At 61.5% G+C, this 16,959-nt stretch overlaps 4 protein-coding genes across 4 annotated transcripts; all 4 read right to left on the bottom strand.

Moving 5' to 3' along the window:
* Window positions 1-454: 454 nt before the first annotated feature.
* On the bottom strand, window positions 455-2,179 carry LPMP_070640 (electron transfer flavoprotein-ubiquinone oxidoreductase, putative; the record flags this gene model as incomplete). The annotated part of the gene is made up of 1 exon (XM_010705770.1): window positions 455-2,179. The coding sequence occupies one exon, from the start codon at window positions 2,177-2,179 to the stop codon at window positions 455-457; it is 1,725 nt and encodes a 574-aa protein (XP_010704072.1).
* A 1,433-nt stretch (window positions 2,180-3,612) lies between these two features.
* Window positions 3,613-8,151, bottom strand: LPMP_070630 (hypothetical protein; the record flags this gene model as incomplete). Its single annotated transcript, XM_010705769.1, has 1 exon — window positions 3,613-8,151. One exon carries the CDS (start codon window positions 8,149-8,151, stop codon window positions 3,613-3,615), a length of 4,539 nt encoding a protein of 1,512 aa, XP_010704071.1.
* Window positions 8,152-9,078: 927 nt separating this feature from the next.
* On the bottom strand, window positions 9,079-12,684 carry LPMP_070620 (hypothetical protein; the record flags this gene model as incomplete). The annotated part of the gene is made up of 1 exon (XM_010705768.1): window positions 9,079-12,684. One exon carries the CDS (start codon window positions 12,682-12,684, stop codon window positions 9,079-9,081), a length of 3,606 nt encoding a protein of 1,201 aa, XP_010704070.1.
* Window positions 12,685-13,996: 1,312 nt separating this feature from the next.
* On the bottom strand, window positions 13,997-15,406 carry LPMP_070610 (hypothetical protein; the record flags this gene model as incomplete). Its single annotated transcript, XM_010705767.1, has 1 exon — window positions 13,997-15,406. One exon carries the CDS (start codon window positions 15,404-15,406, stop codon window positions 13,997-13,999), a length of 1,410 nt encoding a protein of 469 aa, XP_010704069.1.
* Between the last annotated feature and the right edge of the window lie 1,553 nt (window positions 15,407-16,959).

Genomic DNA, 16,959 nt, shown 5'->3' with positions numbered 1-16,959 from the left:
TGCAAGCCTTCTTTCCCTCTCACATACGCGCACACCCCCAGAAAGCACGCCGCCAACATTTTTCGACAGGGACGATGGCCTTCACTTAATTGGCACACGTCCACCTCGCTCTTCAGCACCTGCTCCCCCTCCCCCCCCCCCCCCAAGAGGAGCATACATATGCGCACAGCTCTGTTGCCGACCACTAGAAGAGAGGCATGACGCCGGTGCTATCACTTCCTACTTTCCCCCATCCTCCTGCTAAGCCTCATCACCACAATCGCCACTGCCACGTGAGAAGAGTGGTAGGAGGTGAAGAGAGGGAGGGTGCTCCGCGCAGCAGAGAGAAAGAGAGGGGAGACACACGCACACAGACACACACAGACATGCGCAGAGTTGCTGAGATGCCATAAAACGAAAAGAAAGCGAGAAGGGGGTGAGGCAGACACAGGGAAGGGAAAGCAAGACGTGGACGTTACATTTGGCTCTGATAGTTGGGGCCACCACCGCCCTCAGGCACCGTCCAGTTGATGTTCTGCGTCGGGTCCTTAATGTCGCAGGCTTTGCAGTGGAGGCAATTCTGCGCGTTAATGACTAGCCTATCATTGACAAACTCATACACGCCAGCCGGGCAGAAGCGCGCCTCCGGCCCAGCGTACTTCTTCAGATTCACCTCTTCGGCAACCTTGGGGTCCTTGAGGCACAGATGGCAGGGCTGGTCAGCATTGTGAGCCGTCCCACTACGGCTGTGGTTGGTCAACAGGTCAAAGGTGAGCACGCCATCCGGCTTCGGGTACTTAATTTCCACGCAGTCCTTCGCTGGTTTCAGAGACAAGTTGTCTGGTGTGCTGTGCTGAAGTGTCCAGGGCTCGCGGCCTTTCACCAGAAGCGAGGTGATGCCGGTGTAGACCATGCCCCATGTGAAGCTCTTGTGGAAGCTCTGCCGAACATTGCGCACTGTGTAGAGCTCTTTGTACAGCCAGCTACTGCGGAAGTAGTCGTCGTAGCTCTTGCACTCCACGCCGCTGGCCGCCTCCTCCTTGCCGCCCTTGAAGGCGTCCTCGTAGACGGCTTCGGCGGCCAGCATGCCAGACTTCATGGCCGTGTGCGTGCCCTTGATCTTCGGCAGGTTCAAGAAGCCAGCACAGTCACCCACTAGCACGCCCCCGGGGAAGTGCAGCTTTGGTAGTGCGCTAAAGCCGCCCTCAACCAACGTACGCGCACCGTACAGGATCGGACGGCCGCCCTCCAGCTGCTCCCGAATGAGGTCGTGCGTCTTCCACTTCTGCATCTCCATGTACGGTCGGCAGTAAGGGTTTGAGTAGTCAAGGCCCACCACGTAGCCGCACGAAATGAGGCTGTCGCCGTAGTGATAGAGGAAGGCGCCGCCGTAGGTGTTGTCGTGTCCCTTATCCGTCGTCGGCCACCCCACCGTGTGCATGACAGTGCCTGGGTGATGCCGCTCCTTAGGCACCTCCCACACCTCCTTGATGCCGAGTCCGAATGTTTGTGGGTTGTCGGCGGTGCGCAGCCCAAAGCGCCTCTCTAACTTCTTGGTGCAGGAGCCACGGCAGCCCTCGGCAAAGATGGTCTGCTTTGCGCGGAAGATCATACCAGGCTCGTACTGCGCCGTTTGCCTGCCCTTCTTGTCCACACCCCTGTCATTCAGCTGCACCCCCGTCACGGCGCCAGTGGCCTCGTCAACCACAACGTCCGCCGCCGCAAAGCCTGGGTAGATCTCGACTCCGAGTGCCTCAGCCTGCTCACCAAGCCACTTGCACACGCCACCGAGGGATGTGATGTAGTTGCCGCGATTGTGCAGCGTTGAGGGCAGCCACGGCATCTTGAGACTACGTGACGGCCCTGTCAGGACATGGAAGGCGTCGGTCGTGACGGGTGTCATGTTGGAAAAAATAGAGCCCTCCTGCTCACGCCACCCGGGCAGTAACTCATCCAACCCGTGCGGCTCCACGCAGGCGCCGGAGAGCGTGTGGGCGCCGATCTCGCTTCCCTTCTCGATGAGGCCGACGCGGAAAGAGTCCTTCTGGTCCCCGGCGAGCTGCTTCAGCCGAATGGCAGCCGAAAGCCCCGAGGGACCGCCGCCGACGACGACAACGGCGAATTCCTCAATGTCGCGGTGCACCTCAGACCCCGCAGCCGCGGCGGCGGCACACAAATAGCGCGAAGTCCAGCGCAGCATGATGGCGCAGCACAGATGCCCTACCCTACGGCTGATGTATAGTGCGAGAGTATGTGGGTGCGTCAGTGCAGTCGCGGGTGTCTATGTATATAGGGCTTGCGCGGAACAGGGAAAGAGGGGAAGTGAGTCACAGATCCACTGGCTCAGCGCCACCTGAGTTTTTTTGGCAACTGGTGGGTGTGTGTGTGGGTGTGTGTGTGTGTGTGGGGGGGGGGGGGGGGGGGTACGAGGCGGCGAGGAAGAGAGCGAGGGAGAGAGAGAAAGAGCGCGCACGACACAGAAAAAGGGGTGAAGAACGGGGGGTACCCACGTGAAGGTGTTGCTGATGTGCCTGTGTAGGGGTGCGTCGGTAAAGACTGGGCGCTTGCGTCAGCGCGGGTACGTACGAGCCTAGTGGATGAAGTGACTCGTGAAGTGGGAGAGCAAAGCAGCAGCAGCAGCGGGGTAAACACGAATAGGGGGGAACAAAGCAAGTGGGGGTAAAGAGTCTAAGGCACGGGAGAGGTGGGGAGCGGGGGGAGGGGAGGGGGGGACGAGGGGCGGAATGGCAGCGAGAGGTCACCGCCCTTTTTGTTTTCGCTTCCTTTAGCCCGCTACTTTTGTGTGTGTGTGTGTGCGGGGGGGTGACACAGGGAGGAGGGGGATAAGGTGGTCGCCGGAGGCCTGGTGCGCACTTGTGCATTTTGTTCAGCGACTCGGGGGAGGCAAGGAGGGAGGGGGGCAGCGATGAGGGATGGTGACAGCGATGGTGGTGCACAACATGGATCGTAGATGGTCGCAAGCACCGAGGCGGATGCAGACGCAGCAGTGAGCGCGACGCAGGCAGCCGGAGACGTCCGCTGAGCCACGAATGAGTGTGTGGCACCTACACACGCTGTTGTACCCAGTGAAGGCAGCGAAAAAAAAAAAATGAAGGGCACAAACAGAAAGGAGTCGGCGTGTGTGTGTGTGTGCTGCTCGCTGAAGTGCTCTGCTTCTCCTCCTCCTCGGCTCTTGGTGCCTGGAGGGTGGGGGGTGCGTCGTGTGCTGGGATCGGCGCTTCTCCTTTGAAATTTGAACCGCCGACACACACACACGTACACGTACGCGCGAGTAGAATGAGAAGACGAGTGATTCGCTTTCCTCTTCGTTTTCGCGCCTCCCACTCCACTCGCCTGTGTGTATGGTGGGGGGGAATTTCTGGCGGTGCCGGTGTGCCACCCCGTGCGGAGAGAAGTGCGGTGTGCGCCTTGTCCGTGGTGCGGCAGGGAGGAAAGAGAAAGCACAGACGAGGGCTCGGAGAAGGGAAGAAAAGAGAAGGGGAGGGGAGGGGAGGGAATGTAATCATAGCGCAAGTCCTCCGACAGTCTGCAAGTCCCCTTACCGTCTTTGTGGCTCTGCCTGCCCGCCACCCACCCACTCACCTCCCAAACGACAACACACGGGGGAGACAATTATGCCACGTGGTGTCGAACCAGCAGCCCAATAACAGCCACGAAGATGGCGCCGTACAGCATCGCGTTCTCCAACAGCTCGTACCACGATAACATCGCCTTCGCAGCGCCCACTGCGCTCCTCTTGACGTGGCTCCACATAACTTGAAGCATGGCAGTCAGCATGCCCAATGGCCCCTGAAGAGCGGCGAGCCTGTCCTGGTGCGCCCAATGGGCACCCCCCACGCCGGTCGATAGGGGGACATCAACGCCATTCATCCCTACCTCATCCAGGGAGAACGTCGAGTCAGCTGAAGTCGAGGACGAAGCGGAGGGTGACGTGAACGCTGACGACTGCGGTAGCAGCCCAGAGATGCCAAAGTGCCGCAGAGACCACTGCACGTTGAGAATCAGCAAGGCAAACTGCACTGCCATCCAGCCCCGCTCCTCTTGCCTGAGTGACGCCGTGTAGTACTTCCACGAAAGGTACACATCAACGCCGCGCGCCATCGGGTCCGCGCTGGTGCGGTCCCACGCGTTTGCCGCGGCCTTGACAGCTAAGTAGAAGGCCGGTGATGCTACCAGGTACTCGGGCGGGTTCGAGTGCACCATCCATTCAGCCCCTGTGGGGACGCTGGTGTAGTGCCGCAGCACGTCAGGACGCCCTGCCACCTCCTGGGCGGACATGCCTCCCACCACCCGCGTCACGCGAGGAGCTTTATGCAGACCCAGCTGGTACATGAAGCCCACGTTGAAGAGTGCCTGTGCATTGTGATGCTGATCACCTGCGATGCGGTAGTACGCCAGTGCACGCTCCATGTTCACCCCGTACAGGGGGGACTCCCCATAATAGTAGAAATTGCCGAGTCGCAGATACGCAGCCCCGAGCGTGGCGTGCGTGTGCGTGTGATGCAGCACGGTGCGCTGCAGTAGATGGTAGAGCAGCTCGCTGGCGGCCGCCTCGCCGGAGAGGTACTGAGGAGTCCCTGCTGGCGTGGAGGGCGAAGGCCACAACAGAGGGACCGCACCGGCCTTGCCGACATGTCTGCCATCCGGCAGTGTCGTGTCCGCGACCTCGAGGTATTCATCTACGTACTGGGCGGCCACCCACGGAGAGACTGCGTCGCCCGTCTCAGTCAGGCTGAGAAGCTCGACAAAGGAGGCCAACGACACAGTGGTGGGCCCTTCACCTTCGTCCGACGACACCAAAGACTCCTCCACAGCGTGCAGGCGGTCGAGAATGCCGGCGAGCAGCACTTGATACTCCGCCTCCGACCGCGGTCGCACAAACCCGCCAAGATGGTTGGCAGCGCCGCCGTCATCGTCCTGGCCCCGGCTGCCGTCGTGGGAAGACACGTGCCTGTCCCTCGTCTCCCTCAACAGTTGTGCGTCACCGTCTCCGTTGATTCCCATCTTCTTCGCCGCATCACCATGACGCTGCCGCTGCGGCTGCACATTTGCATTGTCAGAACCGACAGCGGCACCGCCACCCGAACGGTGGTTGCCGGGCGCGCGGTGCTGCCAAGTGCCAAAGGACGCGGTGCGCTGATACAGCGCTAGTGCCCGCTCACACTCTGCCGCTGGTATGCCTCTACTGTCCTCGGCGACCTCGCTCAGCATGTTTGCCAGCTGCCACTGCGCCAGTACGCTGCCTTGCTTCGCCGCCCTTTCGAAGAGGCGGCGCGCCTGCTTCTTGTCTAGCACCACCCCGCGGCCGTGCAGAAAAAGGACGCCGAGGTTGTACAGCCCCTCAGCGCAGTGGCTGCGGTAGAAGTACTGCGCCGCCGTCACGAAGTCCGGCGGCCCGTTCAACGGCGGCGCCGCAGACTTGTCGTCAACGTCTGACTCGTCAGTGGCGTGGCTGTTGGTGTCGGCCGCGCCATGGCGCTGGTCTTGATGGAGGTACCCAATAGCGTGGAGGAAGCCTATCCCGTTCAGGGACAGAGCATCGTTCTGCAGAGCGCCTAGGCGGAAGTGGTGGAGGGCCCTCCGCAGGTCAGGCCGCAGTGGTGGGGTGATGGATGAGTCACCAGCCATGTACAGCTGACCCAGAGCACCCTGCGCTCGTGCACTGCCCTGTTCGGCAGCGGCCTTGAAGTAGGTGGCGGCGCGACGGCCATCGCGCGCCACCTGATAGTCACCCTTGAGGAGCAAGTACCCTAGTGTGAGGATCGCATCCACGTCGCCGATGTCGGCCTGATACTTGAGGCTGATAAGATCCAGCCGGCGCTGCTTGCGCACGTCAGACGCGGCAGCGTCGTCGCGGTAGGCAAAGAAAGACGTTGAACCGCTGCGACTGCCCCTGCCGCTGCCAATCGTCTTGGCGCCAGCGGCCATCGGTGTCACACCACTGTCGGAGGCAGCAGCAGTGCCGTCGTACGTCATAGCCACCGCGTCCGCTGCCTCGCGGTAGTGCGCCAGCGCGCTCTCGCAGCTCTCCACAACCCCGAGGCCGAGCTTGTAGCGGTACCCGAGCGCCATGTGCGCCTCAGGTACCGCCTCCATAGCGGCGAAGGAGTAATACATGAGTGCATCCCGCTCGCTGCGCGGGACGCCGACGCCGTAGGCATGCAGCACACCGAGAAGCCAGTTCAGCCGTGCATGTCCGTACGGCGCCACGTCACGGGCTCGCTGAACGAAAAGCGTCACGTTCTCATCCACGTAGAGCGCCTCCAGCGCGTGGTAGTAGAGGTAGGAGAGAGCAAGTCGCGACGGGGGTGGGGATCGAGGGTGCAGCACGTGGTGCTCCCAAGGATGATACGGCGTGTCGGTGCTGCTACAGGGCGTGGTGATTGCGGCAGAGGCTGTTGAAGAAGGCGCAAACCCTTCCCTTTCTTTGTTCAGCTCATCACCATCGGCATTCCCCACATCAGCGGCAGACTCTCTGACGGAGCTCTCTGCCCCCTCCGTGAAGCCAGTCTCAGCAGCAGCAGTATCATCCGGTCCTTCCCAAAACTGCGTGGCCGCCCCCTTCCCATCCCTGATAGTGTCGGCATCGGTGGCAGAAGCAGCATCACCGGGCTCAACCTGGTCCTCTGTCGCTTGCACATAGGCTGCAGCCTCACCGCTCTCCTCAGGAGACACCGGCACATCGCTAGCGACATCGGCGGTGGCGAACAGCGATACAGAACGATCAGTTTCAGGCACCTCCGCAGTTGCAGCGTGCTCCTCTGCCGTCAACTCCGCTTCAGGCAGTGGCGCTTCTGCGGGCCACACCTCCTTCGCCAAGCCGCCCGACGTGCCGGTGAGAACCCCATCATCCGCTGTAGTGGCTTCTGCGCCATGCGTCGCACCATCGCCCTGAACTCCCCCGCCCTCCGTCCACTGCTGGTGCTCGTCATGGTGCTCCGGCAGCTGTTGCTCCTGCGCCTCCAGCACAGAAGGGGAGTCTGATGACACCTCGCCGCCCACTTCCTCGTGAGCTTCACCGGCCCATGCCTGGTGCAGCTCTTCTGAAGTCCTCTGCGCCGTGGGCGCTTCAGGCGAAGCGGGTGCTGCGTTGGCTGTAGACGCTGGTGGGGTTTCCTGATGTGCGGCCTCCGCGGCAGCCTCCTGCTGTCTCTTCGTCACCTCCCATCCAGGCCCACTTTGCGGAGTGGTGCGCGCGTCATGGTCCAACGCGGCGCTCTGCTGGTCTTCATGCGGATCTCGGCCATCCCTCTGGAAAGGCAACCGATCCTCTGTCCGTGGTTGCGGCGATGCAGATGAATCCCTTTCTTTCCACGCAGGAGTGGAAGGGGTATCCTTATCGAACGCGGATGGCTCATCTGGCTGCGCTGGTGTAGTAACGTCCTCATGTGGTGGTGGTGGTGAAGCTTCCCATCCCTGCGCCGCATCAGCAGCGGCGGCGGTTATACCAGCATGGTTGTTGGAAACAGTGGCAGGCTCTGTAGCCGGAGGTGCGGCATGCGCATCACCCACGTAGGGAACATCCGTGTCGTCTGTGCACATAAGTGATGGGGCGCTGGCCGTCGGCTCTGTCGCCTGATGTTGCTGCTCATGCTGCCAGTTCTCTTCTTCGCCGCTGTACAGGGTGCTGTTCAGCGGCACTTGGCTCGGCACATCTTGTTGCGGCAGCGGCTGCTCGGGCCAGTCACGTGCTACCCGGACGGACTCCTCCGTGAAGGCCTCTGATGGGAGGGGAGAAGAAGTTCCGGCTTTCCTGTCTGCTGGCACTGAGTCCGTGTGCAGCTCAGTAGCGCGCTTCGTAGCTTGCTCGTAGTGCCCCTGCTGGCTGAGTGAGGACTTTGGTGCTCCCAGTGCTGCGTCATCGTGGTGCTGCGGTACAGCACTGGCCGGCGTGAGCTTGTCATCCGCGGATAGCACATGGAATGCGTTTATATGTACCGCTGGGGCCTGAGCCACCACACTGTTCGTTTCATTGCCAAAGGTGTCCGCCGGATGCTCTGAAGCATTACTCTCCACTTCGTCCAGAACAGCTTGTGTGGCAACGCTTGCGAGTATGGCGAGCACCAAGACGGTGACCGAAAACCTCCAGAGAAGACTGCACCGCTGCTGACCGCTGCGGCAGCCTCGACGCAAGACGCTGTGGATGCTCATCGCAGCAATACACACAAACCGACAGACAAACAGCGAAGGGAGTTGCGAGGGAGAAGAGGGGGGCAGCAGCCCGTCACTATTCCTGGTGGACTGCGTCACTGTACACACGAAGAGCAGCTCTGCTATATAGGAGCAATCAAAGAGGACCCAAGTGCACAAGTGGTGTGGCAGAGGGTGTGCGTGGGTCTGCGAGTGGGTTGTTGTGTCAGCGTCGAGTGCAACACGTCCCGCCCTCTTCCTTGGCGTGTGTGCGCAGGTGATACTTGTGTGAGGTGCGAGTGGAAAGGGGGAAGGGGGTAGAGAGAAGGCGGCGCACTGTCTTGCTCTTGCTGTTTTGCGCTGTGCTGCTGTGATGACTGTGTCCTCCAGGAGGATCACTCTGAAGGAGTGGGTGAGCGAGAATGAAAGAGACAGAGAGGAGAAGACAAATGCAAAAGCCTCCGCAGCATGAAGCGAGAAAGGGGGCTTGGGCAGCAGCAAGGCCACATCGACGGCACACGCGCACAAAGACGTGTAAGGCAGCAGAGGGGGGGATGTGTGCGTGTGCCGTCGATGTGGCCAAGTGCACGAACAGCGGAGAGGTCATGTACGCCCTCACACAGAGAGAGAGGAAGGGAGAGGGGTCCAGTTGAACGTGTCAACGGAAGCTCTCTTACCTTCGCACGTGGCCAAGGGGGACGGAGAAGAGGTTGTGGATGGGGGGGTTATAGTAATGTTACGGGATGACCTCTTGACGCATTAACCTTACTGCGTGTGTGGGTGCACTGCTGCTGCATTGCTCCGCAGCGCCCTCACCTATCATGGCAGCCCCGCTCCTCCGCACACACGCGCGCGCGCACGTCGGCAACAAAGACAGCACGAGTGGTAGGGGAAGACGAAGGGAACTCATTAAACGATCAGGCGGGGAAGAATGGCGAGTAGAGCACGTTATCGCCAGGTATCGGCAAAGGCGGTGTCGCTACGCAGGGCGGCACTGTAGGCGATGGAGACGTTGGTGGACCACTTGGCGGTCACATCCGCAAGCCCGGCTTCGGGGATAGAGAGCATGGCTGCGACGACGCTTGGCCGCAGTGGTACACGGACGCGAATCCAGCCCGCCAAGGCAGAGTCGCCCCCCGACGAGCTCGCGCCATTCTCGTACTGCGCCGCATCGACGCCGTGCAGGAGCTCCTGCTCGCAGCTCTCCACAACACCGTAGCATGACACAGGAAACCCATTTTGAAGGGAGGCAAGACTGCGCACGACACACCACCGTTCGCCACCGTTAGACTGGCCGTGTGCCGCCGCAGCGGAGGGGCGAGCGTGGAAAAGGACTGCGACTACCGCGTGCTCCAGCGCAGCGGCCACCTCCGCGTGCGTTTGCCGGGTTTGCCGCTGCTGAGCAGCCACAGAGGCAGTGACAGGGGATGTCACCTCTGCGGAAGACGAGGAGGGCAGCGCGGGTCCTGCCAGGTGCACATCGCCGAGCTTTTCATCACGCTCGGCTAGCACGATCGAGTGCAATGCCGAAAGCGGTGCCTCGAGGAGGGTCGTCTCGGCCTCATCTTCCACCGGGCTCGAGTCTTTGCTCGCCGCCTTCGCGCCAGAGGTGGTGCTGCCGACATAATGGCGGAACAGGGCCGAGAAGTACGTCTCCCACCGCTGCTGCCGCCCACGACTGCCTTTCATCGCCTTGATGCGGGCAATCGACGAGTACGTGTCCTCGCGCTGCACACGAACCGAGTGAACCTGGCCGCACCACTTGTGCGCCTTCGCAGTAGTCGGGGGCGAAACCGGTGACTCGCGGTCAGAGGACCCCGCCTGTTGGACGGCCTCTTCGTGGGTGTAAGGATACGGGAGACGACAGAGCAACAGTGCCGACGGCGCCGTGCTGCTGGGAGGTGCGCCTTTGATCTTCCTCTTCTTCGAGCCCGCTGCAGGTTTATCAGCGCGCTCACCACCAACAGCCGCGGCAGCAGAGCTGGCATTCCTGTGACGAACAAGGAAGCGGCGCTGCACCACTTCGGCGTTTAGCCCGTTGCGCGGATCCAGCAAAGCTGCCGTGTCCTGGGCCCATAACTCCTCCTGTGCCTTGTACAGGTGAATCACCTGACGTGGTCGCAGACGGCGCAGTGCCTCGACAGAGATACGGCGACCCGTCTGAAGCACCCAGCCATGCGTGTTCACCACTACAGGATGCGCTTTACTCACCTCTCGTGCCTGCGCACACACGGCTGCTAGTGCGTTCGCCGCGGTCAGTGGGCATTGTGCCGCGGTGCTGCCGCCCACGAAGAAAGCTGAGACAACCTGAGCGCAGCTCGCGTCATGTGCGCGCAGCAGCGGACGCCGCAGAACGGAGAGCGTCAGCTGACCCGGGACGCCAAACTCAGGCTGCCCTACATCGAGATCCAGCCAGTAGCAAAGCCCGTGCTGACTGAGTAGGGTATTTGCCAAGTATCGGCACAGCGTCGACTTGCCGATGTTCGCGGAGCCCAGCACCATGACAGAGCCGCAGCCCTGCGCTGCGATCGACGGCACAATGCTCGGTACGAGGGCGAGATCGACAGACGGCTCGCTGCGGTGAGCAACAAAGGACGGAATGTCCATGTACGCGCTCGACGGTGCAGCGGCGGCGGCGTCCTGCAGCGCTCCTCCCCCCTTTGTGTTCCTCTCTGCCTTGCCACTAGCGGTACCGTACTGACGGCCCCGTTTGCGGGTGAGGTAAAACCTCCGCGTCGGCCCCTCATCGGCATGCCGGCGCAGGGAGGATGGCGGCTGCAGAATCAGCAGGATTGGTGGCAGCTGGTTGGAAAAGAGGCTACGCCAGCTCTGCACTGTCGCCTCCACCCAGTCCCAGTCCACCTCCCCAAACACAGACTCGCAGCCCCACTGCAGTGACTGCAGGAAGGCCTCCTCCTCCTCCTCGTCCGGCTCCCCGGTGCCAGGAGCAGCAGTCACTGCTGAAACGCCAATCAGCACCGCCGACTTCCGGATTCCCGAGGCAGCACAGACGCCACGGTAGTAGAGCGGATTCAGTGGATGGCCCAAGACATCGCCAACGTCCGTCCTCCTGCTTGGTTCGGCAGCGGCGGCTGTCGATAAGCCTCCGGGGGGCCACGCAGGCGCCGGCACGCGAGGCCACTGAGGCAGCTCCATGTCCTGCGCGTGCCGCGTCTTGAGCCGCTTCATGGGCATCAGCACTGCTCGGTGCTCCTCGTGCCACAGGGTCAGTTGCTTTCGACCAAGGTAGAAGCCGCTGACAGAAACTTCGCCAAGACCAAAGCCGATGATGCCGCAGGGACCTTTGATGGTGACAGAGTCTTGAAGTCCGACGAGGGTGTGGTGGCAGCCACTGGGGTGCAGGCGGATCTCGTGGCATGCGAAAAAGAAAGACTGGAAGAAGAGAGAACGCGCACTCGTAGAGACTGTGCCGCTGCCGCCGTTGTGGGCATCGCCGATCAGTGGCGGCGGTGTCACTGTACTGCCCTTGTATTGTGCGTGCTGATGGCGCTCATGCTCAGTACGCTCCGCAGCGCAGAGCCCGCCGCCACTGACCACAGTGTGGCCCTCATGCGGCGCAGGTGCGGAGGACCCCAACAGGTCATCATTGGTGTCTCCATCCTCCTCAGCCTCCTCTGCCTTCTCGTCGCCTCCCGCCTCGCTGAGGGAAGTGAGCGATTCACTTTCCGCCGTGGACGATGCGCTGTAGGCCGTCTCCTCCGAAGAGTACTCGCCACTCCCCTCGTCCTCCGCCTCACTCTCCTCGCTGCTACCACATTTCTTGTTCACGTGAAGCTGAGACTCCTGTCGGCTCAGAAAGTCAGGATCGTATCCAGCCATATGACGCCGCACGCGGTGGTGCTCGCGCTCCTCCTGCGCCCGCTGCCGTAGTTGGTGCCGCTGCCGACGCGTCGGCGCCCCGGAAGACTGCAGCGTCACACCGTTATGGCTGCCTTCCAGTGCCTCAACAGCCGTAGCGTGCATCGTGGATGATGATTCCAGGCTGAGTCGGTTCTCGCCATCGTCGGACTCACTGCTTGGCGGCACCGCTGGAAGTCTGCCAGGCACACCTTCTCTGTCCTCGGTGCGGCTGAGCTTGATGATACTCGCATTGCCAAAGGGGGATGCGCCATCCTCGTTATCATCGTCTTCCTCGTTAGAGACGCGGTCTGCGCCACTCTCACTCACACACCCGTGCGTACGCCGGCCAATGCTCTGGCGGTGACCTTGCAGCGCGTCCTCGACGGTAGAGCTGGCAATCGGCTTACTGGACGTCAAAGGCAATGACGACGAGGCGGTAGCGTTGAAGAGATGTCGACGCCACTGACGCGAGAAGACCACCGGCTTCTGCTGTCTCCGCAGCAATAGCCGCTCTTTGCTGTCAACCTGCGCGTGGCTGCTGCTGGCCATCGTGTGGGCCGCCACCGTCGTCGAAACAGCCGCATCACTGACCGCGAGGGCGGTAGGAAGGCCTTCTTGGGATGCAAATGTGAGCTCAGACGCCACGGTGGGAGAGTCCGGTGCCCGCGAAAGGGACGCAGGTGGCGCTGACATGTCACTGCTCGACGCCTTCGCACTCTTGGCGCGACCCCTAGTCCCACCACGAGTTGAGAAGGGAGTCTGCGGCAGTGGCACAGGCTCGCCGGCACGCATGCCCGCCTCTGACGTCGATGCCGTTGAGCAAGCGGTGGTGTTGGTGTTGGTCGCGTGCGTTTCCGCTGTAGACTGTCCTTGCTGCGGAATGCGCTGCAGCACTGCAGCCGGCACCTTGAAGTGCCCCACTCCAGAAAGCACAGCACTGCTGTCACTGCCACCGCCATTCGTCGGCGTTGCTACCTGAATTTCCTCCACACCTGACACTACGACGCGGCAGCCTCGCGCCGTCACCGCTGCTGTCGCAGTTGTGGTTGCCGTCGACGTTGATATGGCCGCTGCCTGCTCCGTCAACGTTGCGAGTGTCGCCAAAAGAGGAGCGCTGCCCACCCCGTCCGCTACCGACTGCGGGCGGGTGTCAACGATCCTCGTACCCCGTCTGGCGGGCATCAGGGCCGGCAGCTCGCAAAGGTGCGGGTGTGGGGAGGGGAGGCGTGCGTACACCCGTGCGTTAAGCGTATCTGGTCTGATGCGTTTGCTGCAGAATGAGCAGCAGACACGAGTGCGGGTGTGGGTGTGTGCCAATGCCTCGCAGTGCACACGCCACATGCCAAGAAGGAGAGAGACACCCCAAGTCGACGAGGACGAGAGAGAGGGGGGAGAAAGAGGGGGAGAGAGTGTGACAGAGAGGGCCGCTTAGCGGGGGGGGGGGGGGGGGCACATTACGTGTAGGCAACAGCAGCGGCAGCCCCCCCCCCTCTTCCCTCCATCCGTTAGCCAGTTTACTTGTTGTGCTCCCTTCCCTTCGAGTCTTGCCGATGCTGCGAAGAGGAGGTGGTGGAGGCGGTGGACAGAGGGGAGGGAGGAGGGGTGCCCCTTCTTCGCCTTTCTCGCAAATGTTCTGTCGCCTTGCCAGCTTCCTTGTGCGCTCTTTTCGGTCGATGCAGCGCGTTACCGCGCGTGTTACGTAGTCTTAGAGAAACAGAGAAGGGTAGAGCGACAGTGTGTGTGTGTGGGAGGGGGGAGGGGTATGTACGGTGTGAAAGTACAGTGCAGGCAAGGAAAGAGGGGGGGTGCTGACCATTAAAGAATCGACACTCGTTCGACCCCTTCCTCCCCCTGTCGCTCAGCGAGCAGGCATTCGTCCCCAGCAAATGTGCGAGGGGGTGAGCCGCCCTCATCCCCTCATCTGTACGTCGGCAGGTGCCTGCTTGGTGCAGTTCCTCTGCTAGAGTGAGGAGAAAAGGGTGAGAGGAAGAGGGGAGCCGCCCTCTCACACGTCGGCAAAGCGCACCGACTTTGCCGACGCGTTCGCCTTTGGGGTGGGGCGCGGCACCGATCGCTGCATCGCCGCACGGGCCACAAGCTGGCGCTTCTGCTCCTCCAAAACGCGGTGGAAAGACTGCTGCCTCTGCTCCTCCTTCCGCTCCTTGCGGAGGGAACGCGTCTTCAGGCGCTCCTCGCGGTTCGCCTGCACCGTCTTGGCCAGCTTCACCCGCTCGCGCAGAGAGAGGTGCACCTTGGCAGCGGCTGCCCTTGCAGCCTCCATCGCCTTGGCATGCTCTGCCTCGAAGATATCAGACTTCGACTTCTTCGTGGCTGGCTTTGACGCCGCAGCAGCTTCCTTCGGCGCAATGCTCTCCGACAAAGCCGCACCCGCCGCTTTCCCCGTTGATGCAGAGTTGGTCAGCTGCTGCATCTCCTTGCTATCCTCCTCGCCGCTGTCGCGTGTGCGCTTCCGAGACTTGGGGCTAGCCGCCTTTTCCCTCCCCTCCGCCTCTAGCTCCTTGGTGTTGATGGTATCGTTGACGTTGTCCGCATCGTCACAGCGCCGTGCCGCTGCCGCCGCCTTTTTCGTCTCTATCAGGGCAGCCTGAGCAACGGGCGTTGGCGCCAGCAGCGCCTGCCGCGTGCGAACCGTCAAGTCGCCGTCCTGAGTCACGCGGAAGCGCAATGCCTTCTGCTGGCGAATTTCCTCGACCATCCTCTCATTTTCTGCCTCGAGGTCGACCGGGATAGTGCCATCCACGATGGGCAGGCGGCAGTGCAGGATGCCGTTCTCAAACTCGTACGTGGCCACCGCGGCGTCGCACCGCATGCCCTTCGGGTACGGCAGCACGAGGCGATACCTCTTTGTGTGGCCGCACGTGTCGACTACCAGCTGGCTCGCGTTCGTCTCACTGATGTCGATCTTCTGATGCGGGATGTGGTGCAGCACCACGTCCACGAAGAACATCTTCTTCTTGAAGTGAACCTCCTGATGGTAGGCAGGAACTAGTGTGGAGGAGGCAAAGGCGGCGCTGTGACTGCTGGCCCCCGCAGCGCCTGCGGACTTACTGGCGGGAGAGCGAGCGGCTTTCTTCGCTTCCGCCTTTTTCTTCTTCCGGTCGGGAAAGCCCGACCCAGACGCAGAGCTGGCGGCGGCGGTATCGTCGTCCAGGAGTCGCTGACGCAGCTCCTGGACCTCATGTGGGAGGAGGATTGCCCCTCGCCTTCTGTTTTTCACAGAGGCGCCGGCTGGCTCAGCAGCAGCAGGTGGCGCCTCACCGCTCGTCGCCGCCGCGCGTCGCGCACGCTGATGCTGCTTCCGCTCGCGCTGCTGAGCCTCCCTGCGAGCCAGTCGTGATTTCTTCGCGATCTGGCGGAGCTCCGCCTCCTCTTTGCGGACGCGCGATGGGGGCATGACGCTGGGAGGATGGGCGGTGAGTATGGGGGGGGATAGGAAGGGTGTCCTTCGTCTCTCTGATGGGAGGAGCCACTGTACAGTGGGAGTTGAGCAGCAGTGAGTCTCTTCTTCGCTGTGCGTCGCGCTGGGGATGATGGCGTGCGCGCCTGGGTTTTGTCTAAGGCAACGCGGGGTGGCGCGGCAAAAGAGAGGCGAGGACGCACAGCACCGAGACTGAGAGGGATGGGCGGCGCAGTGCAGTGCGGCAAAAAAAAAGGGAGAAAGAGAGGGGGAGGCAACTCGGTAGCGGCGCATATGTGTAGAAAGACGGAGATCGGGGTGGCACTCTACTCAGCCTGGTTGAATGACTGCCATGGGCACGTGGGACGGCTATGGAGAGGGCCAGGCAATGGGGGGGTGGCGGCCTCCAGGCGGTACGACTCCGTAGGAGTTCACGGTGACTGCCCCCACTATTAGCGACACCAAGCGCATGGTGAGAAGAAGGCACCTGTACTGCCACACACACACACACACACACCACACGAGCATACGATGCCCATAACTTGCTGACAGGTACATCCGACATGCGTAAAGTGCATGCAGCATCAGTGACCGTAGAGTGTAGTGCCGCTCTGATAATGGCGCCAGGGGCGTCACGTCATGCGTCTTCCTCGCAGTCTCGAGAAGAACAACAGAAAGGCCAACGGAGAGGGGCGAAGCGGGAGAGCACAATACAGTGAATAGGAGGATGTCTCGGGAATGGCAAAATACCACCGACCAAGCACATGGGTGTATGTGTGATGTCGCCTCATTATTACCTCCACCACGAGCCGCCTCTCCTTACAGCCCCGTCACTGGCCGATCCCCTCGATGGGGGGGGGGGGGGGGCGAGCGGGCGACTGGCGCGTGCACACGCAGCTGCGGCGGAGAGCACAATGGAAAAGAGAACCACAAGGAAGGAAGAGAGAACAGTGGAGAAAGCAAGAAGCGAGCAGGGGAAAGGGGGGAGGCCCGTGCGCGGTTGGAAAAGACTAAAATAAGGAGACGATTCGTGCGTCCATCATCGTCATCATCATCTCCACCTCAGTCCTACGCTCCTTCGCTCTCCCCTCTCTGCTCAGAATAGCAAAGAGAAGCGGGGGAGACCAAATGATGAGAAAAGTCTGGTCAAGAAATGACGAAGGACGGAAATCACGTTGGGGTTGAACGACGGGGCGCGAGAAGAGTACAACACACCTGGTTACGACAAAGCCCTTCCCCGACACATGCCAACACACTGTCGTCACTCGGAGCTTGCTGGCCAGTTCAACAACTACGACTACTCTTCCCCTCTTCCCTTCAAAAACACTCCTCGTCCGCCCTTGCCCCCTCACCCATGCCTTCCTGTCATGCCTACACGTACCACACGTGTGGGCGTGCGCAGAAAGAGGTAAGCCCACCTGAGCCCTGCCCCTCCCCGGGCACACACACACACACACGCACACAAACACTCTCTTGCCTTTCCTCTACTGCTGATATGCATATATATATATATTTATATATATATATGCATATGTATGCATGTGTATGTG

The sequence above is a fragment of the Leishmania panamensis genome (assembly GCF_000755165.1).
Source record: "Leishmania panamensis strain MHOM/PA/94/PSC-1 chromosome 7 sequence".
Taxonomy (NCBI): Eukaryota; Euglenozoa; class Kinetoplastea; order Trypanosomatida; family Trypanosomatidae; genus Leishmania; species Leishmania panamensis.
Note: the sequence above shows the minus strand (reverse complement) of the source record. Positions and strands in the feature narration are given on the sequence as shown.